Consider the following 23,804-nt stretch of genomic DNA (forward strand, 5'->3'; position numbering starts at 1 on the left):
TCTGTAGCGATAGAGAAAGGGTGGGTCTGCTAATGTAATCAGTACCTCCCACACCGACTTTGACTGGCTGTATAAAATTGCCCTTCTCCAATTCCTGTGTAACTGTCATTAGTAAGGAAGGTCTACAATTGTAATGAATAGTTCGCTTCTCGATTTGACTTGCAGAAGGCAAGTGAACATGCAGTTTTTTGTAAAACTTCCCTACCCGATTGTGTTTGGCAGAAGGCAAGGTTGCCCGCCATTATAAACAAATGTCCTCATCTAAAATGTGACTAGCATTAGGCATAGTGGCCTGCTATTTTGATGGAAACTCACCAACTTGGTGTGACTGGCAGTAAGCTGGCTGGCAGTAGGAAAATCGGCCTGACATTATAATGATAACGGCACAACTCAATTTTGAATGGTGGTAGGGAATTTTCCTGCCATTATAATAAAATCTCCTCGACTGTAATCTGTTTGGGAGTAGGAAATGGGGCCTGCCATTGTAACGAACACTCCCAACTTGATTGTGACCGCGCAGTAGGCAATGGGGCCTCCAATTATAATGTAAACTTCCCAACTCGATTGTGAATGGCAGTAGGCAAGTGAGCCTGCCGTTATATCACAAATCCGTAACAAACACTTTACATTGGAAACAACGTATGGGGACATCCCCATGCTCTTTCTCGCATAACGCTAAGAGAGATGCAATTTTAAAACAATCTTATTTACTGCATGTACACTGTTTACTTCGATATTCGAATACAATGTTGAACGCCGTAGCGAAGCACGGATACATTTGCTAGTCATTGATAATTACAGACAATTCAATGAACTTCATTCCGTGCCACAACAATTAAATTCACTTGGATAATCTTACAACATGCCTTAATATCCAAAACGTTTCTGATAACTTAAGAAACGCACATTTGAGCACTTCCAAAATGAATATTAATCTTGTCTTTACTCGACACGTGCTCTAATATAATCACGAACAATTCAAGTACCTGAAAAATCAAATCAATATTAATCTACTCTATTAAATATTCAAATTTATAATGAAGTCTTGATCTAATTGTGTACATTTAAATTTGTCCCTTTGTCTACCTATCTCTGAATTTACACGAGCCGAGAAACGGCTCGTTTCACAATCAAGTTACCATAATGAAAAATATGATTTCCTCCCGCTAACGTTAGCAATCTGCTAATTTATATTAATGGGTACTCATCTCAGCCCTGTAGTTTGCTAAACTGGACGAGGAGCATCGGCCCCATCCACTTTTAGCACTGCATCCTACTGGTATTCATGCCAGCTTTAAGAGTTAATCCTTGACACTTTTCAGTATTACACATTTTTAAATCTTAGAAAAACACATAACCTTTTTCACACATAGAATCTTTCTCCACTCTAAATTTAACAATAAAATTGTACAGTCTTGGCTTTTTATCTAGCCCACTTAATGTAAATGTACATTCTTCGCTCCTTCCCCGAGCACTACGGAACATGGGATACATCGGTATCGCCTTGAACGCCACGGCTCGCCTCGATTCTCCCGTTTCACGTCTGCGTGGCTGACCAGGTATCAGTTAGTGGTTGACTGTCCACTTGGTGAAAAATCGTCGAACACCCGCGACCGTTCACACGTAACGTACTTCCTGTTCTTGATACAGAATCTAACACTCGTATCCGTAGGTTTTGACTCAATGAGTTCCGTAAATTTTCGAACTCCTGCTAGTAGCCTGTTGAAACCTGTAATACGAACTAATTCGCATCTTGGATCACTGCGCTACGTAACATAATAACACATCACACAACATTCCACGAGTGAGTACACACACGTACTTGCGTAGTAACGGCTCCGACAATTCTTCACGAGTAAGTCCGCACCCTGGCGTAGTAGCGGCACGAACATTTCTTTAAAAGTAAGTAACTTCCGTCGCCACGACCATGTGTTTATATTCATCTCACCCCTCCTCCGTGTTAGCGATAGGTCACCTTAGGGCACGCAGTTCCAATATCCTCATACGGCTAATTGCGGACCTGCCAGCGGCTTAAACTTGGGATCCATTGATGTAATTATGTTATTATTGCCTCTATCCCAATTCTCAACTAATATCGTTCACTGGTAATTAATATAATTGTGAATGTAGCCCTCGTATCCCGGGGATTTCGAGCCGTTTGTAGCATCTCTTGCCTGCAGCCAATCAACGAATTACGTCCTTGATTTCTAAGAATCACGCCAGTCAATCTCCCTCAATTAATAACTTTTAATTATTTTTATGATATGGTTAGGCTTCTAAATTTCACCATATCTCGAACTTATAATCCATTTCCTTCTAAGAATTTAATCCACCGAGATCCATTTTTTAGTGCTTCTTACAATACGAAGTTGTCGTGACCGCGTTTGCCCGGCGAATTTTACGATTGGTCCAAGCTTACGCGTGACTGAGAATTTTCATATTTTTTCTTTAAGTACCAACTGTGCGCCCAGCCCTCGGCTGGTTCACTGGAATTACCCTGACGTAATTTCTAGAAATTCTGCTCTCGTGCCGTACGTTGTTCCAACTATAACATCCCCCGCGGCTATGGAACCTTTCCACTGCCTCGGAAATAACTCTGCCTTTCTCTTTTCTCCCTCGTCACAATTTCTGAGCAAACTAATTCTGCTGGCCATTGCATTTCTTAATCTTAGAGGAGACATCAGTCTGGGGTAGGTCTCACCATACCATTCAAATTATCCCATTCTCACAATGTATAAAGTAAGGTATTCGTGCTTCTGAAAATGAAATATATATTCCCAATAATTAATTACATCTGTATGACGCAGATACCAACCCCTGAATACACATTGGTTTTTAAACGAGTTATGTTATATAACGTGGCCATTGTTTTCGGGTGAAACCGTACGTTTTTAATGTTGCTGATAGACAAAGAGCATATGCTGGAGAGAGAGGGAGTAATAGAGAGAGGTGTGTTGAAACAGGCTGTGACATGAGTATATGCACGAGACATATAGACGAATTATAACATTCAAGCGGTGTGCATGAAATAATACAGTTACACGCCAGCCCTGTGCTAGACCATATCGGTAATTCCTGGAAGTTCACCGGTTTTATTTTCATTGCACTGAGACGTCTGTGAGATGAGATGGAGGACACGGTGTACTCATACATGGGCCTATGGACGAGGACTGATGAGTCAACTCATCGCTAGGTCCGCAAATAAGGACTCTCCTCTCCATTGGCAAGTGTAGACTTATCCGCAGGTCCCGGAATGGCGAATGTTCAGTCCATCCACAAAACTGGAGTTAGCCATAGTTTAACTGTCCTCGCTACTTGATTTCTGAAAGAGCTTAAAGTCCAACGACGAGTCGAGGTGTGGGACGATACCATTCCGTTGACACGGTGTATACTGGGACCTTTCCCACCAACCCCCATAGCTTTATGGAACCATTTGACGGAGTAATCGCCCCGATTGGGTCATGGTCATATGGGGCAACACGCCACAGAGAACGATAGTCAAGGGGCCTTTTTGTCTAGAGACAAATCTCATCTCATCTGGATTCCCAATAACGATAGAAATTGATGAGCGAACAAATGCTCTTACGACTGTGCGAGGATCCACCGCACCTTCTCCGTTGCAAGGTATGAACCCCGGCCTCCCACTGCCGTGGTACGTCCGCGGCGACGACTAAGTAACTGAAAATCTAATGTATAGGCCTGAGTGTATGGAGGAAATTTAGGATGCATTTTATCTCGGCAAATGATAAGGTTAAAAACTTTAAAAGAATTTTAAGAACTCACTTTAACATAAAACACGATCAAATGCATAAATTAACCCTGAGTAGCGAAAATATAATTAAACAAGCCTAATTAAAATCCTAACTCTGGTATCGCAAACAGCTGTGAGAAAATTTGAAACACTTCCCGTATAATTATGACTCAGCAAACAAACCACCTAACGTATATCGGGTTTGGGTTCGAACCCTCTTCTCCATAAACACGATGATCCATAGAAATACAACTACAGGGGATGAACACTCTTCACACAAACCAACAACAATTAAAGAACTCTCGAAATAACGCTCAAAATGGACACAATGTTTACGCGTAAACCACTCTCAAATCCATAATATCCCTGAAAGAAATGACAAATAAACAAAAAGACAGATCACTGCTGTATTTCTTGAAGCAATTGAGTTTGTGTGTGATGGGAAAATCATAATAAGCCCTGGGATTCGAACATGAGTCCTCTAGGGCACCATTAACAGCGGACACTGAAAAGCCTTATATAAGTTTTATTTATGAAGAAATAAACCAAAATGTGGCGTTCATTAATTCATATCTTTACCGTAGCAAAATTGATAAAACAATTATCAATAACTCTTGTAATGCGAGCTGTGTTTGCGTACCATCCGGCCGTCATTTCTGATGTTGAGGCTTTCATTCAGCAGAGCCATTCCTTTTAACAAACTGGGTCGTGGTCGAACAGAATACTTCACGCCTCATGTCGTGTTAAGAATCTCGTCTTAAAACAAAATCTCACAGCAATGAATCATATTCTGAGGAAATGTTTGCGGCAATTCAACCGCTCCATTGCATCATATTCGGTGCTCAATTTAATTTATGCGTCCTCTGCCAACTTCGATAAAATTATTAAGTCAAGCCGTCTCACCTCGCCACAACTCGTATTCCCAAAGATCCGCGATCGTTCACAGCTCATCGCATAGAAGATCTCCCTACGGTTTTCCCCAAGCTCAAACTTAACAAAAATTAAGTAGCTATTTAAACGTAACAATAACAAAAAGGACTTTCAGCAAAGCAAAAGAAATGAAACTCAACTGGTAATACGGATGTAACCCTATTCACACTGGGTGGACCTAGCTTTGAGACGTAGCGCATCTTCACACACAAATACAGCCATCACTATTTCTATTCGCGCAAGCCAACTACGAATGAAAACTTTTACATTATAAAGAGAGTGCATTGCTCTTCCCACGATTGACATATTACAACAAGCAATTTCGAAGACCCTGTCATCATTCAGAATACAATATGAGTGATTATTTGAATCTGAACAAATATTATCCGTTGGTTTACCAACAACACATTAATACATTTCCCTCTATCTAAAGCACCGTCAAAGCGTATTGAAAATTTAACTCTATGCACATGCATCGCCACAAATAAAGTTAGGGTGCTTGACATTATATCTGATTCTCTATTCTCCATTTCCCATCTAAGCAAACCTGATTTAATAAAATCCTATAGACCACAGCAAGATATTCCCTACTTGAAAATCTAAATTCAACATATTCTTATAATCCTATTCTAACATTATCTGCATATTTAGAGAAAGGAAATTTCCACGCATTCACAAATATTTCAAATTAATATACTTGACGCCATGGTGGGTTGTCCATCGTTCTTGCCATGGGGAGGCTCCAAGGTGTTGTTTTATCCATCTTGATGTTGGTGTAGAGAGCCGGTTCACATCGTCTTGTGTTAGTTCTGGCTATCTTCATAATCCTTGGTTCGTAAAAACTGGAAAGCAACTAAGAAACACCACTCACTAGCACAGTTTCTGCATTACCCGTTTATGAAACATCAATCCTCTGAATTCTACTGATGCTTCCACCTATTGGTTTTACGCACAATGTTACATTACGGCTGACTGTTACATATTTACTGCTACACTTAATGCGATTCAAAAATATGGTAGATTCTTACATTCATGTCTCCATCGCAGTTTCTGTACTTCTGCAGCCAGAAATTTTTCTCGATATGCTGACACTCTAGTTTACAGTGGTATAATTTTGCATAGGATTTATCCTCTACAAACTCGCTTTTTCTTACACACGATCTCAACCAAATCCCTAGACTTGTCTTTAATACAACGGCAGCATGTAAATTTATGCTTCTCACTCCTGAACAACGGCGCGTTCTCACGGCATGAGATGACGACACATTCCCATGATAGTTTTTATAACTTCCCGATCGTCCTGTGAATCGAATTTTCACCACCGTCTATAATGTCAACAAAATTACCAATACCCTTTACATAGTCCTTTTTACCGCAGTACCGATAATTTGCGCATTACGCGCCAGAACAATGGCTTGGTCAGAGCACTCGCCGACCACGTGGCTGCCTTGAATATTTCGCGTCAAGTGTCTTTCTCCCCTAACAAGCAGGCTGATTTATAATTTCACCCTGGTTTGGTGATTAGTCATGGAGTTGTCTGCACTCCAATTCTCATTTCTCACGTTCTACGGGTCCGAAAGTAATAGCGATGCGATTGATTGTGAGGCCCATGCATAAATACCATTTGATGTGATGAAGAAACCAAATCGATCAGTAGATGAATTATTATCCGTGATCAAAGGTCAGCACTCCCCCTGGGATTCCCCATTCGACGTCTGGGTTCTGCGCTAGCGTTGGCACGCTAGTGGCGAGTACATCATCCATGGCGGCGTAATGAAATCCACAATGATATATTAAGTCCATCTGTAATTTTGGCAATGATTTAATATCCACATTTTTCACATGTCACTAAGGCGATTTTCTGGGAATATACCATCTAATATCACATTCTCACGTTGGCATTACTGTGATCCGTCCATTGTTTTTGGGGCGGGTTGTCCACATACATCTTCCTTCCTTGTCCTCCGTTGGCTCTTGCTCCCAGTTTGGGGGCTTTTCAAGCCATGAAACTCTTGATATAGGTGCTACCCAGTCGGATATATTGCGCAATATGAAGCAACCTATCTTCCATACCGACAAATAAACTCGAAAAATATCTTCTTGATAAAAGTTTATTTTTGAATAAATATTGCCGACACTGTTACAATACAGATTATTTGGAAGCAAGCCGCGATGATGGTTGCAACCAAGTAAATGGTGCAGGTCTTCACAAAGCTAACTTGCTATACCTTGCTGAAACCCTACAAGTTCAGGGGCGATGTTTGTGGGTGAGTTAATTCCACACGGTCAAATTGGTGGGGTACTCGGAGTGGCCGCTGGATGCCAGTTCACCTGAAGTCCGTCCAGTGGCTTTATGTTGCACGGAATATTGTGTCGTTACCAAAATTAACGAAATGTCCACTTTATGTAATTTAATACGCATGGTGTGCTGGACAATTGGCGTCTCTCTCAAGGATGATATTCCAAACGGCACTCTTAGTATTGCCCCATTCGAGAAGAGCGACTGCGATAATTCGTGTGACCTAACCATCGATGGGGAACGACCATGAGGCAGACCCAATAAAAATGGCAGGTCATTTTCAACAAGGACATAAGAATATACGTTGTTCATTGAAGTGATACCTATGACCGAGCCAACTGATGATATACATAACGGGGTGAGACCCGCCCTTTCGTGTGTTCTTGTAGTGTGAGTTTCTGTCAGACACTTACAGCAGTGGGATAATAAAGTAAAATATAATCATCCGTCAACAACAAGCAGTTCCATGGAAAGGAAAGAATAGAAGTAATACAACTAATTTAACATTCTAATCCAGCATTATCATATACAAACTCAAATACAACTAAGTTATTGCCAGTGCTTAACACTACGGCTGAGAATTTTACAGATTGAGCCTACTAGCTTACCATTACAGCGCCGTCATATATAAATTCGCACATAAGTTAAGTATTACAAAATTTTTCACTATGACTAACAAAAAGAAAAACAACAAGTAAAGAAACAAGTATACAACAAGTAATTCCATGTTACAAGGAATACAACAAGTCTAACATTCTAAATCCAGCATCATCATATACAAATTCAAACACAATGTAAGATTGAGCACGACTTACAGTAGAATGAGCGGGCCAATTACCTTGTAAATACAAATACAAATTTACAGTTGGTCGAGCGTTGGATTAAAATATCTCATCATCAGGTAGAAATGTATACACAATTGGCAGAATGCTGGTAGAAGAGCAGCATTCCCATCATCAATTCCCCATAGTAATTTTCTACGAACTACATTTTACTTTATGCAGATCACCTGTCCTGCTTACGTAACAGGACTTTCATATTCCAATGTTCACCTTTCCCCAAGCTGGCTCATTCCGGTAGGCATTATATATGGAACGTAAGGGTCTTCGTTTCCTTCTAGTCCCCAGTGTCTCCCAGCGAACTATTTCTATCATACCTCTCACACTACTTCAACGATTGGAATATTTAAGCATGAATCCTGCAGCCTTTCTCTGCACCATCCAAGATCCTTAATGATTCCGATTTGGTATGGATCCTAAACGGCTGTTCTCTCGCCTAATGAGTTATACATATCCCTGCGCTTTCGCCTGTTGCCCTTTAGCACGAAGTCTAACGACTTGTTGCTTTAGAAATTACACTTCCTACGTGGGTATCCCATTTTACATCTCTCTTTACGTGGATGAGTTACTCGCAACCAAAGCGTCCAATCCAAGACGATATTAAAATTTTCCTTGCCTATGTTTCTTTCCCATTCTCTTGAAACTGCATTTGAGAGTATTTTCATCTAGTTATCGAACGCCCACTTAAGGAGTGTATTTACATCGGCTTGTAATAACCAATTATCGCCAGCATTCTATATTGTTCCGTAAACAATGTGCATTCACTTCAAATTTCGTTGGGAAGAACATTGATAAACGCCATAAATATGAGAGTAATACTGTCGACGTTTTAGAAGTTTCGTCAGGGTATTTACTTCGTGTGCAGTCTGTCAAAAATTCCCGGATCCACAGAACCACGCTTTTGTTTCCACCAATTTTCGGATCAGAATGTCATGGGATAATACATCAAATGATTTAGCAATATCAATTAAAATAGCTCTACTTGCTAGTTTCAGAACTCCCCGACAAAATTTTCAGGCCCTACCGACTTATTTTTTCTTATGTTGATAATCTTTTATGAATTCTTCTACGGCTAGTTAGGAAGAGAGAACAATTAATGTCGCCTAACTATTCTGCCCATTATTCATTGTCTATTAGTAGTTAGTCAGTAATAACCTTACCTTCTCCGGACATGGCTGGCTCTGTTCCATTTCATAACATAGTTATAGAGATTTTTCCACCCCTTTTTCCTGGAGGAAAATACACCTTTTTATAAATTTTTCATTTTTCATTTCGGAAGCGAGTTCTTTGCGCAGTCAGTGAAACCTATTCATGTACTCCGAAATATTTTGTGGTTCATTTATGCTTTCCTTAATTTCCTTCTAAGGCTCTTAATTTTCCTGTTGTAGTGCGGGTTGCATATCAGTAATTTAAAGGCTCAATCATCTCACATTGTGCCCAGCTTTTCATGTCCAGCTAGGAAATATTTGCCATAGGAACTCTTGGAATTTACTATGGAGATATATCATTACCTTGTTGAGTGTTTAAGCGATACCTAATAATTAAGAGTGGTCGCTATCCACTGTAGTAGGAAAGTCTACTACTTGAGTAAATCCACCTTCCTGTAGCCTCGCCCGACCAGTTTATGTCCGGAAAGTTTTCGTAACCTGCAATTATAAAACTTACCTGCGTATTGTTGCCTGTACAGCCTATTGAGTTGTTACCAGCCTCCTTATATATTTTTTTCTATGGGTTTGGCATTACGTGATCCTTATCAACACATTTTATTTCACACACAGGTAAATACTCCGCCACCTCTTTACACTGGCGGATAAACTATCCAAACAGTTAAGGAACGTAGAATACGGAAATGTTGACAATGTATTTGTCGATGTAACATATTTAATTGATTAAATGTACGAGTCTACAGGTTAATATCCGCGCGAGAGAAGTCATGGCAAGTGTGCCTGTCCATTTATATATGGTGTAATCGCCTGACTGTTGAATGAAGGCGTAAAAACGTACATGTATTGTGTCGTTCAAGTGCTTGTGGGATGACAAAGAAAGTGCTCCTGCTGGCATGGGAAATTGCTCCCCGGACCAGTACTATCTATGTAAATCCAGGGTAACGACGAAGCAGAAGGCGGAATGCAACGCTAACCTGGCCTCCTTCAAACCAACACATGGCCATCACTGCCACCAAGACAGAACCGGCTTTCAAAGGAAAAACAACAGACTTCCACTCCATCCTCCAATGCAAGCTCCTTCAAACGGTTTGCTGCTTCACGAACTGCTACAGCCTTCCTGTCTGTGGCGAGCGTGACCACAGTGGAGACATTCCTGGCAACTTGTTTTGCAATAGCGTGAAAAATAAATCCACCTTCACGTAGCCCCACCTTCAACTTCAGTGAGCCGTTGACACTTCGTCGTCGTTAAAGCCTGTAACCTGATGTGCAACGTCATGGGGCCGCTACTAATGCAAAATGTGAATCAGCCTCGCCTAACAACGTTCGTTATTCTAACACAACTGGTTCTTTGTGTTTCAATATTCTTTCCGCCAATGAATAATGAAATTAACCTGAATGAGTCACTACCATTTATATTCCCATTCAGCCATGACTGTACAAATAACAATACCCAAATGATTCCAAAATTCTATGATTTTATTTTGCACGCTTTGTCAGTTCACCTGCAGAAGTCTTAGGGTTTTACCTGCATAGTCTATAATCCGTGGCTACACATTGCCCGTTGTACGAGGAATCAACCTGCAAATATTCAATCACTACTACTGATCTGAATTTAGGGCAGTCACCCAGGTGGCAGATTCCCTATCTGTTGTTTTCCTAGCCTTTTCTTAAATGATTGCAAAGAAATTGCAAATTTATTGAACATCTCCCTTGGTAAGTTATTTCAATCCCTAACTCCCCTTCCTATAAAATAATATATGCCACAATTTGTCCTCTAGAATTCCAACTTTATCTTCACATTGTGATCTTTCCTATTTTTAAAAACACCATCCAAACTTATTCATCTACTGTTGTCCTCCAACGCCATCTCTCCACTGACAGCTCGGAACATACCACTTAGTCAAGCAGCTCGTCTCCTTTCTCCCAAGTCTTCCCAGCCAAAAATTTTGTAACATTTTTGTAACGCTACTCATTTGTCGGAAATCGCCCAGAACAAATCGAGCTACTTTTCTTTGGATTCTTTCCAGTTCCTGAATCAAGTAATCCTGGTAAGGGACCCATACACTGGAACCATACTCAAGTTGGGGTCTCACCAGAGACCAATATGCTCTCTCCTTTATATCCTTACTACAACGCCTAAATACTCTCATGACCATGTGCAGAGATCTGTACCCATTATTTACAATCATAATTATGTGATTACCGCAATGAAGATCTTTCCTTTTATTTATACCTAGGTATTTACTATGATCCCCAAAGGGAACTTTCAACCCATCAACGCAGTAATTAAAACTGAGAGGACTTTTCCTCTTCGTGAAACTCACAACCTGACTTTTATCCCCGTTTATCATCATACCATTGCCTACTGTCCATCTCACAACATTATCGAGGTCATTTTGCAGTTGCTCACAATCTTGTAACCTATTTATTACTCTGTACAGAATAACATCATCTGAGAAAAGCCTTATCACTGATTCCACTTCTTTACACATATCATTGATATATATATAAGAAAACATAAAGGTTAATACTACTGCCTTGAGGAATTCCCCTCTTAATTTTTACGGGGACAGATAAAGCTCTAATTCTCTGAGTTCTATTTTCTAGAAACAGAGCCACCCATTCAGTCACTCTTTTGTCAAGTCCCATTGCACTCACTTTTGCCAGTAGTCTCCCATGATCCACCCTATCAAATGCCTTAGATAACTCAATCGCATTGCCGTCCAATTGACCTCCTGAATCCAGGATATCTGCTATAGCTTTCTGGAATCCTACAAGTTGGCCTTCAGTGGAATAAACTTTCCTAAACCCAAACTGCCTTCTGTCCAACCATTTATTAATTTTGCAAACATGTCTTATATAATCAGAAAGAGTGCTTTCCCAAGCTTACATTCAATGCACGTCAAACTTACTGGCCTGTAATTTTCAGCTTTATGCCTATCACCCTTTTCTTTATACACAGGGGCTACTATAGCAACTCTCCATTCATTTGGTAAATTTCCTTCATGCAAACAAAAATCAAACAAGTACTTCAGATATAGTACTATATCCCAACCCATTGTCTTTAGTATATCCCCCGAAACCTTATTAATTCCAGCTGCTTTTCTAGTTTTCAACTTTTGTATCTTACTGTAAATGTCATTGCTGTCATAGCTAAATTTTAATACTTCTGCGGAATTAGTCACCTCCTCTATCTGGACATTATCCTTGTAACCAACAATCTTTACATACTGCTGGCTGAATACTTCTGCCTTTTGAAGATCCTCGCATACACACTCCACTTGTTCATTAATTATTCCTGGAATGTCCTTCTTGTATCCTGTTTCTGCCTTAAAGTACCTATACATACTCTTCCATTTTTCAATAAAATTAGTGTGGCCACCAATTATGCTTGCCGTCATGTTATCCTTAGCTGACTTCTTTGCTAGATTCAATTTCCTAGTAAGTTCCTTCAATTTCTCCTTACTTGCACAGCCATTTCTAACTCTATTTCTCTCCAACCTGCACCTTGTTCTTAGTCTCTTTACTTATCTGTTATAATATAGTGGATCATTACCATTCCTTACCACCTTTAAAGGTACAAACCTATTTTCACATTCCTCAACAATTGCTTTAAACACATCTCAGACTCTGTTTACGTTTCTATTTACCGTTTTCCACCGATCATAATTGCTTATTAAAAACTCCCTCATGCCCGTTTTATCAGCCATATGGTACTGCCTAACTGTCCTAATTTTAATCTCTTCCTTTCTTTCACATTTATTTCTAATTACCACAAAAACAGCTTCGTGATCACTAATACCATCTATTACTTCGGTTTCTCTATAGAGCTCATCTGGTTTTAACAGCACCACATCCAGAATATTCTTCCCTCTTGTAGGTTCCATCACTTTCTGAATCAGGCGCCCTTCCCATATTAACTTATTTGCCATTTGTTGGTCATGCGTCCTGTCGTTCGCATTACCTTCCCCATTGACATTTGGTAAATTGAGATCACCCGCTACAATCACGTTCCTTTCCTTATCGTTTCCCTCATAGCCGATTATCTTATCAAATAATTCTGAATCAGCATCTGCGCTACCCTTTCCTGGTCCGTACACTCCAAAGACATCTAGTTGCCTATTATCTTTAGAAATGAGCCTTACCCCTAGAATTTCGTGCTTGTCATCTTTAACTTTTCGTAACTTACAAATTCTTCTTTCACGAGAATGAATATTCCCCCTCCTACCTTTCCTATCCTATCTCTACGATACACCCTCCAGTTTCGTGAGAAAATTTCTGCATCCATTATATCATTTCTCAGCCATGACTCAACTCCTACTACAATATCTGGTAAGTATATATCTATTGAATTACTTAATTTTATTCCTGTCTTTACAATACTTTTACAGTTAAGCACTAACAGTTTTATGTCATCCCTACTTGATTTCCAGTTCACTGTTCCCTTAACACCGGTCCCTAAGCCACCCTGTTTCCCTGAATGTACCTCCCTATTACCCTTCTATACAAATTTCCTAACTTATATGTACCACTGCGGTTTAAGTGAAGGCCATCCGAGCGCAGATCCCTATCTCCTACCCATCCATTAGCATGTAGAAATTTCACTCCCAGTTTCCCTCATACCCACTCCATAGTGTCAGTTAAATCTCCAATCACCTTCCAGTTAGTATCCCTCGTAGAGAGTATTCCACTAATGACAATCTCCGCTTCCTTAAACTTCAACCGTGCTGCATTTACCACATCCCACACATCCCCAATTATGTTGGTACTTATCCCTATTTGTCTTACGTTGTTAGTACCAACGTGAAACACTACCACCTTCTCCATCCCCTCCTCCTCCTCTTCTACTTTCCTCAACATCTGCCTTAACCTAATTCCTGGATAACACTCTTCCCTGGTACCCTTTCCTCTACACACTTTCCGCACGTGTCTAACGATGGAATCTCCCATGACCAGAGCCTCAACCCTACCCACCTCATTTGATCCCCTCCCCTCCTGGTCAGTCCTATCTTTCCTGACAGCTGCAGAAGCTACTTCCTCCTCCCTTTTCTCCATCCCATGACCCTGTTCCACCTGTCTTTTCCTATCCACTACTCCACATTTCCCTTTACAACACTTCCCTTTCTCCTACTTCCAAGCTTCTCGGCGACAGTTCCCTGTTCCTCGTCCTCCCTCGGTTGTTCCAACTGCAGTGACTCGTACCGATTTCTCGTACCGATTTGGTACACATCACCCGAGCTGTAAAAGGAGAGGCTGGAAGTGGACAGTCAGTCAGTGTTGGAGTCAGTTAGTGTTAGTATCATTGTTGGACTCGCTATTGTTCCACCAAGATCTGATTAAATAGTTGTGTATTTCTGCCGACTGAGGATGTCCGCAAGTCAGTGAGGGAGGCAGCTATTCTGAGTGTCCTGCTTTTGAGTTGTCAATCAATCAATCAATCAATCAATCAATCAATCAATCAATCAATCAATCAATCAATCAATCAATCAATCAATCAATCAATCAATCAATCAATCAATCAATCAATCAATCAATCAATCAATCAATCAATCAATCAATCAATCAATCAATCAATCAATCAATCAATCAATCAATCAATCAATCAATCAATCAATCAATCAATCAATCAATCATTACTGATGTGCATTTAGGGTAGTCGCCCAGGTGGTAGATTCCCTATCTGTTGTTTTCCTAGCCTTTTCTCTTAATGATTGCAAAGAAACTGAAAATTTATTGAACATGTCACTTGGTAAGTTATTCCAGTACTTAACTCCTCTTCCTATAAAATAATATTTACCCCAAATTTGCCTCTTGAATTCCAGCTTTATATTCATATTGTGTTCTATCCTACTTTTAAACACACCACTCAAACTTATTCGTCTACTGATGTCATACCCCTCCTGGTCGGAACATACGACTTAGTCGAGCAGCTTGACTCCTTTCTCCCAAGACTTCCCAGCCCAATAATTGCAACGCTACTTTTCTGTTGTTTACTTCATGAGACTGTACATCTCTGGAGTCGAACCAAGGAACATTGATGGTGTGTTGTGTATCCAGTAGCACAGAGGCGACTGGACTTGGAGAGTCATCAATTATTGCGTGTGATCATTAGAATTGTTTGTGTGTTAGGGTAGTAAACCAGACGCTGGTACGATGCTTCTGCTATAATGATAGCTAGCATATTATCGTTGATGGAGGTAGAACTGACTGACGTCTTAGGTGCAGTGGTTAAGATGTGATAAGCGGTAGGCTTATTCCAACGAACAAATAAAACTCTGTATATTTGGGTAATCTAACTATTATAACGTAGAAGCAGGCATCTGTAGCACAGGATTCAATTGCATTGCTAAATTCACTCCTACACTGTTTGCAGTTGTTATCATTGGATTTGGTCCATCAAAATCCCGTATGCTTCTATTGTAGTGACGGTTATAACGTCTTTATGCAGATACGTCTAATGTTTTCTTGCTAAATGAAGGTAGCGTACGTATCCTAGGCGTGGTCTGAGGGTAGAGCCATAATCACTAATAAAGCATTTGTCTCGATGCAATATTTGTACTTATAAGTTTCTCGAACTTGCTTCTTCTCAGGATAATTTACTATGTCGAATCTGTTTACTTCGGTCTGCTTCATGATACGATGAACAAGCAAAACACTACGGATCATGCCATAGAAATATTCTTATCTATAACGTTGTAAGGATATTTTCTAGCGGATGGTGCGTTACAACACACGCAAATGATAATCTGTAGTGTTCCCAGGAATATGTTTAGATGTTTAAACTTCTAGACGAATATCAACAAGAGATTTCGTTATAGATTCTTCATAACAAGAATAACTACAATCCGTGCTTCATTTTTAAATTCCAGTGGGGAAAATAGTGGGTGATAATCTTTCCGGTAATACGACGAATAAAGATTTAAGGACATGTCATACAGCAAACCAATTTCATTTTCCTCGAAATTAATATCCATGTTTTCAAAGGGATAAGTATTTACGTTGAGATACTCTCAAATGTTTTTTAATCTGCAAGTGACCAAACTTAAAGCCATCATTATTTTGGCTGAATTTACGATTTGTTCGAAGTCCACAAATAATGTACAGAGTTTCTTCATTGAAACTTATAGTTATTACCACCCAGCTAAGCTTGTGGTAACACAGGATATTCATATTGGCCAATGTTCTTTACCTGAGAAGTGACTACTTTGAATGTTATAATTAGACGAGTTTCGATGCCACTTAGTTCGAATGTATTGCGATGAAAGTGGTTACCTTACGGCGAAAGTGGCTATAACTGTGCCACACGACGAAAGTGCACCCGGGAACTGAGATCTGCACCTGCGTGAGTTTTTCACAAAGCACAGCATAATACCGTTTCAGTACTCACCCTACTCGCCAAATTCAACATTTCCTCTTCCCGCAGGTGAAACTGCATCTCAAACGTAGATATTTCTAGAAAACTGCCTAGATCCATCGTGAGTTGCTAACGCAAAATGACTTTTATGTCGCATTCCAGCAGTGACACGAACGCTAGAACCTTTTCATTTCCTCGCTAGGAGACTGTTTTGAAGAAGATTATCTCAAACTTAGGTACGCGATGTGCTATTCATAATGAGACATATTCCGAGAACGTTTTGATCCGACCATGCATATGAGTACTACTAGAACACCTTTCACTAGGAAACCTGTGCTTTACTTGGAATTAGTACTGAACAACATTCCGTATTCTGTAATATAGTCGAAGAGGTCCTAAAGTTGAAACAGTTCATTTCGCGGTAGTGCAAAAATAAGTCCAAATGGAAAATATTTATTAATGATGTAGCATTCAGGCTGAATACTCAACATACAAAACATTTCAGTGCTATGACTGCCTCTTGTTAAGAATGGCCTCCATCACTGGGGTGTATAAACTTGTTTTAGTTTATAATCCAACTCTCACTTTATTATTGCTCTCTTTCAGGCCTTCAGTGTTGTGTTCCAGAAGGCGATACAGAAGGCTACTCCAGGATCTGATTTATCAAGAAGAGTTGATAACCTCACAGACTGCATAACATATTCTGTTTTTGTCTACACAACGCGAGGACTTTTCGAGCGAGACAAACTTATATTTTCAACTCAGATGACATTCCAAGTAAGAAAACGTTCTCATTTGTAGGCAACTACTAAATATATCATCTAAAGTGCAAAATGATTGAGTTTCTGAAGATAAATAAGAATTTTGCATGCATGGATATTTCTGCATTGATAAGCCAAACGCCATTGGACAGCAGGTCATTCAGTGTTATGTGGCACCGAAAGACATTTTTAGAATGTTGATATATTTATAGTTTTTCGTTTTTATAGACTGTGCATTCTTGACAACTGCAGAGAAACATCGCACTATTGTCACAATATCTCCTTTCCTCCATTACTATCTCACTCTTCTACTTAGTTTTAATCCCACACTACCCTGTCAACTGTGATATACAAGAATCGAAATAAAATTATATACATTGTGATTCATATACACAGTTTCACCCAAAAAGAATGGAAACATTTGTGTTAAATTTTGCCTAGCGATTGTTGTGACCCACTACAAGAATTTCTGACACTAGATGAAAAGTTCAAAATGTTAGGCATGCAGACACGGAACTGAGCATTACTCCGTGAGTAGTATAATAGGCGGGTTCTGCGGCCACCTCCACCTTAGGCTCCCAGAGGCCACCTCCACCTCCACCTCAGCCAGAGGCCTCCCAGATGCCTCCTCCACCTCCACCTCAGCCAGAGGCCTCCCAGAGGTCTCCTCCACCTCCCGCGGGAAATTTGAATTTGTAAACAAAGCCACGTGCTTTTTGACAGCTGTCATCGACAACAACGCATCGCTAACCCCAGTACTGCCATCTTGACGGGCCTAAACCTCAGTAGTACCAACTTTACCTAACTAGCATGAGGTAAACAAAGCCACGTGCTTTTTTGACAGCTGTCATCCGCCATCTTTAAACCACAGAGCACTGTGCTGCCCTCTTGCGTCACCTGTCATCGGCAGTGCTGCCATCTTGACGGGCCTAAACCTTAGTGCTACCAACTTAACCTCACTAGCTCGAGATAAACAAATCCACGTGCTTTTTGACAGCCACGTGCTTTTTTGATAGCTGTCATCCGCCATCTTTAATCTATAGAGCACAGTGCTGCCCTCTTTAGCTACTTACCTTTGAAATGTGGTGGCGGATAATTTGAAAAATGCTTTTCGACAAGCAGCCATCTTTAATCCAGAGAGAACAGTGCTACCCTCTATGTGGTGGCGGCAAATTGAAAAATTCCACGTGCTCTTGTTTGAAAACAAACTCACGTGCTTTTTTGACAGCTGTCATCTGCCATCTTTAATCTATAGAGCACAGTGCTGCCCTCTTTAGTTTGAAATGTGGTGGCGGTAAATTCCACGTGCTCTTGTTTGGAAACAAAGCCATGTGCTTTTTTTTGACAGCTGTCATTCGCCATCTTTAATCAACAGAGCACCGTGCTGCTATCATGCGGGCAATTTCATCACCTATCACCCGCCATCTTTAATCTACAGAACACCGTGCTGCCCTCTTTATGGCTACTACCTTAAGCATGTAGTAGCGGGCAATTTGAAAAGTTCTGTTAGCTATCATCCACCATCTTTAATCAAAAGAGCACCGTGCTGCCATCTTTAGCTAGATACCTTTGAAATGTGGTGGCAGCAAATTGAAAAATTCCACGTGCTCTTGTTTGGAAACAAACTCACGTGCTTTTTTGTCAGCTACCATCCGCCATCTTTAATCAACAGAGCATAGTGCTGCCCTCTTTAGTTTGAAATGTGGTGGCGGCAAATTCCACATGCTCTTGTTTGGTAAACATAGCCACGTGCTTTTTTGACAGCTGTCATCCGCCATCTTTAATCCAGAGAGCACCGTGCTGCCCTCTTTATCGTAGTAGATGTAAATTCGTCACCTGTCATACGCAGTGCTGCTATCTTTAGCTAGATACCTTTGAAATGTGGTGGTGGATAATTTAAAAAGAAAAATTCTTCAGCAGTCCTCTCTCGACGCTAATTGCATAAGATGGCGGCTATACATGACTCCTTAAGTGTGCTTACGCAAGATGGCTGCTATACACAGGTTCTTATGAGACACCCTTGGGATGCTTGCGCAAGATGGTGGTTATACTAGGCTCCTTATGAGACGCCCTAGTGATGCTTGCGCAAGATGGCGGTTGCTCTTATGAGGCGGCTTAAGGGTCCTTGCACAAGATGGCTAGAGACGCCCTAAAGATGCTTGCGCAAGATGGCGGACACAAGACGGCGGCTATACACGTCTCCTTATGAGGCGCCTTAAGGGTGCTTGCGCAGGATGGCTGCTGCTCTTATCTTAGAGGCTAACACGTCGTGCTAGTTCGATTCATTAAATTTGGGGCTTAAATGCAAAATGTTAAATATCTCGAAAGCGATGCATCGTAGAGCAAAACGGACAAAAAATTTTCTGCCCAGTACCTCGGTTCGCAGTACGAGGAACAAGAAAAACATAGTCTAATGATGAGATCAACGGTTCGGTTCCTACTTAGGCCCTTTGGCATTCACTCTGTTTTAGCTTGTATTGAAGTAAGTCTTCGTAACATGATCAGGTCTAGCTATGGTAGAGAGTATAACGTGCCGTGCAGGTTCGATTCATTAAATTTGGGGCTTAAATGCAAAATGTTAAATATCTCGAAAACGGATAAAATTTTTCTACCTGATACCTAGGTTTGCAGTATCAGGAACATGAAAAAAACATAGTCTAATGATGAGATCGACGGTTCGATCCTTACTTAGGCCCTTTGGCATTGGCAGCTATCTAATTCTACAAGATGGTGACTATACATAGCTTCTTATGAGACAGCTTAAGAGCGCTTGCACAAGATGGCTGCTGCTCTTATGAGACGCCCTAGGGGTGCTTGCGGGAGGTAGCAGCGACAAGACGGTGACTATACACAGCTGCTTATGATACGGCCTAGAGGTGCTCACACAAGATGGTGGCTGCTCTGATGAAGAAAGTTAGCTTTGCATCGTGCAGGTATCTTTACAGCACTAAACCTCATACCTTTGAAATGTGGTGGCAGGTAATTTGAAAAATTCGACGTGCTTTTTCTTCACAGCAGCTATCTTTAAACAATAGCGGCTATACATAAGCTGTTAAGGCCTCCTCTTATGTCAAGGCATAGCTCTATCGAACAAGTTTAAACCTGCATCGGGATAGCTAGAGTAAGCATGTGCTGCAGTGATGACGTCATTATGCATGTTTAGACTTGCAAATCACTAAAGAAACATAACAAGCCTAGAATCGAACACCGCACTCTATGCCGTTAACTTTATCATGTGATCAGAACATTGATTGAAGTGTTTAGAACACTAAATAAGTGATCAAGACTATAATAGAACACTGTACTCGATACAACATGTGTTTAGAACATGTCAGGGGATACCTTTGTTCTAAGAAGATTAGATTACCGCACATTCCTTGGCTAAAGGGCTAATGGGCTAAAGGGCTAATGGGCTAAAGGGCTAAAGGGCTAAAGGGCTAATGGGCTAAAGGGCTAGGGCGCCTCTCCTCTCTTTATCCGGGCTTGAGACCGGCTCTACAACTAGAGGTGGAGTTAACACCCTAAGGAAGGGAGAATGTTGGGAAATAATCTATACGAATATAGCTACTCGATCGACTATATACTACAGATGGATGACTTAGAAGCTCTTACTTAATAATACCTACACGACGTAATTCATACTCTATTTCAAAAATATCTTCTTTGTACTGTGTGTAACCAGCATCATGATAGGCTCTTAGCAGTTGTAAACGTTTTACGAGTACGTTGGGGTCTTTACAGTAGCTTATATCTACATAGGGTAACAGAGGCTTGTTGTGAACTTTGAGTCTATATGCAGACAGTTGATGTGCAGGGACTTGTTTTGATGTAATACGTGCTTCAGCAGTAGCGTTTCTAGGTACAAACATAACTTGTTTCGATAGCGATGTGGCGTTGAAATTTCCTTCTTCTTTACCTTGCATCTCTTCTTGAGATGTTTGCACTTCGACAGAACGTGTAGTAGGCTTAGGAAATGAAGTAAAATCATCAAGCTGTAATGGCAATGAATTTTCTTCTTCTACTTTCCCTTTACTACTGTTTTGATCAACATCATTATCCTTATTATCATAATCATGATCTTGCCTCTCTTTATCTTGAAGTTTGTGCTCAGTAACAGAACTTGCAGCAGACATAGACAGCAAGGGAGAATTAAAAATCTCTCGCAGAGGTGTACTTTTTAAACATAAATCAGTGTTCGCTGGAATATGGTTGAGCTCTTTGTATTTTGTTCCCGATGAAGCTACATTACACGCGGCTTCATGACGTTGAGCGTTGTATGCGTTCTTGAACTCTCTTCTACAATGTTTGCATTGAAAAATCGTCCTACATGATATCTCATGACGTCTCCTGTGATAGCTTCGGGAAAATGCTTTTCCACACTCTTCGCAAATATACCTAGAAATAGGTTTTTCCATGACGGACTTTTATCTTCTGCTAACAGATTCTTCTTTAAATCTACACGACATTTGTTACTCTCTACTTCGATGATGCGAACAGCTTAGCGATTAATAGTAAACTAACACAAAAGCGTATAACCAAGGTAGCAACAGTAAGGTTTAAGCCCATCAAGATGGCAAGAGTGAGGTTAGCGACGTTCTGCTGTTGGATTTTAAATTCCGCGCTGTAACATGCATAAGGTGGCAGCCTTGAGGTTTACTGCCGTAAAGATGGCAGCAGTGAGGTTAGCGGCGCTCTATTGTCCTTCAAAGTGAGGTTAGGGTTCGTCAAGAAGACAGCTGTCAAAAAAGCACGTGGCTATGTTTACCAAACAAGAGCACGTGGTCGTGACGTCACGGTCACTTCATCAATCCTTAGCTCTACGTCGTCAAGAGCAGCATTAGGATTAGCTATGTTTAAAAATCTTAGGAACAGAGCAGCAGTATTAATAGCCATGTTTTAAAGCGTGTAGACATCACCTATCGATATTACATGCATCGACTCTCGTACTAAACTTCTTCCGCTAGATCGTGCTGCTATCTTAGCATAACCTATACGCATGACCTTAAAGTACATTGAATAGTCATGTTTCAAAGCGTGTACGCATCAACTATCGATTTTGCATGTATCGAATCTCGTACTGAACTTCTTCAGGTAGATTGTGCTGGTATCTTAGCATGAACTTAAAGTACAAAGAATAGCTATGTTTCAAAGCGTGTACACAACACCTATCGATTTCGCATTCATCGAGTCTCGTACTAAACTTCTTGCGCTAGATTGCGCTGCTATCTTAGCATAACCTATACCCATGAACTTAAAGTACAAAGAATAGCCATGTTTCAAAGCGTGTACATATTACTTATCGATTTTGCAAGCATCGACTCTCGTACTAAACTTCTTCCTCTAGATTGTGCTGCTATCTTAGCATAACCTATGTGCATGAACTTAAAGTACAAAGAATAATCATGTTTCAAAGCGTGTACAGATCACCCTGAACTTCTTCCGCTAGATTGTACTCCTATCTTAGCATAGCCTATACGCACGAACTTAAAGCACAAAAATAACGATGTTTAACAGCGTGTACACATCACCTATTGATTTTGCATGCATCGACTATTTTTTACCGCCAGAGTGTACAACGATCGCATATGTGTATTGCTAACGTATGTGTATAAAGTTAAAGCACAAAAATAGCTATGCTCTAAAGCGTGTACACATCACCTATCAATTTTGCATGCATCGACTATCGTACTAAACTTCTACCGCTAGAGTGTACAACGTTCGCAATTGTGTGCTGCTACCTATGTGCGTGGACTTAAAGCACAAAGAATAGCGTGTACACAACACCAGTCAATTTTGCACGCATTAACTCTTGTACTAAACTTCTGCCACAACAGCGTGCGATCATCGCTTGTGTGTGCTGCAATCTTAACATAACCTATGTGCACGAAGTTAAAGCACAAAAAATACCCAAGTTCAAAGCGTGTACACATCACCAATCGATTTTGCATGCATCGTCTTTCTTACTAAACTTTTCCACTAGAGCGTGCAACAACCTTATAAGTATGCTGCTAACTTAGTATAACTTATACGCATGAACTTAAAGCATAAAGAATAGCGATGTATAAAAATCTTGTGAACATAGCAGCAGCAGTAAGAATAGCAATGTTTTAAAAGCGTGTACGCATTGCCTATCGATTATACATGCATCAACTAGAGTACTAAACTTCTCCCGCTAGAGTGTGCTGCTATCTTAGCATAACCTATGTGCACGGATTTAAAGAACGAAGAATAGTTAAGTTTCAAAGCGTGTACACAACACCTATCGATTTTGCATGCATCAACTATCGTACTAAACACATTCCGCTAGAATGTACAACGTTCGCATGTGTTTGCTCTGCTACTTTAGCATGACCTATGCGAACGAACTTAAAGCACAAAGAATAGCGATCTTTGAAAATCTTGCGAACATAGTAGCAGTAAGAATAGCAAGGTTCAAAAGCGTGTACGTATCACCTTTTGATAATGCATGCATCTTCTACTAGAGCACGTGACCATCACTTGTACGTGTGCTGCTATCTTAACATAACCTATGTGCACGAACTTAAAGCATAAAAAATAGTTGTGAGTAAAAATGTTGTGAACATAGCAGAGTGTTTACTACGTAGGTGTAGACATTGAACATTGCATGCTGAAGCAGCATACTACGTGACCGTGACGTCACGACCACGTGCTCTTGTTTAGTAAACATAGCCACGTGCCTTTTT

At 40.5% G+C, this 23,804-nt stretch overlaps 1 protein-coding gene across 1 annotated transcript in view; it reads left to right on the top strand.

The window, feature by feature from the left end:
- The window catches only part of LOC136863901 (dynein beta chain, ciliary-like), a 5,220,903-nt gene that overhangs the window by 3,837,706 nt on the left and 1,359,393 nt on the right, over positions 1–23,804 (top strand). Inside the window, exon 68 of the mRNA XM_068226514.1 lies at positions 16,946–17,116. Within this exon, the coding sequence (XP_068082615.1) occupies positions 16,946–17,116 (171 nt within the window). The remainder of the gene's footprint in view (positions 1–16,945; positions 17,117–23,804) is intronic.

The sequence above is a fragment of the Anabrus simplex genome, chromosome 2, assembly GCF_040414725.1.
Source record: "Anabrus simplex isolate iqAnaSimp1 chromosome 2, ASM4041472v1, whole genome shotgun sequence".
NCBI lineage: Eukaryota > Metazoa > Arthropoda > Insecta > Orthoptera > Tettigoniidae > Anabrus > Anabrus simplex.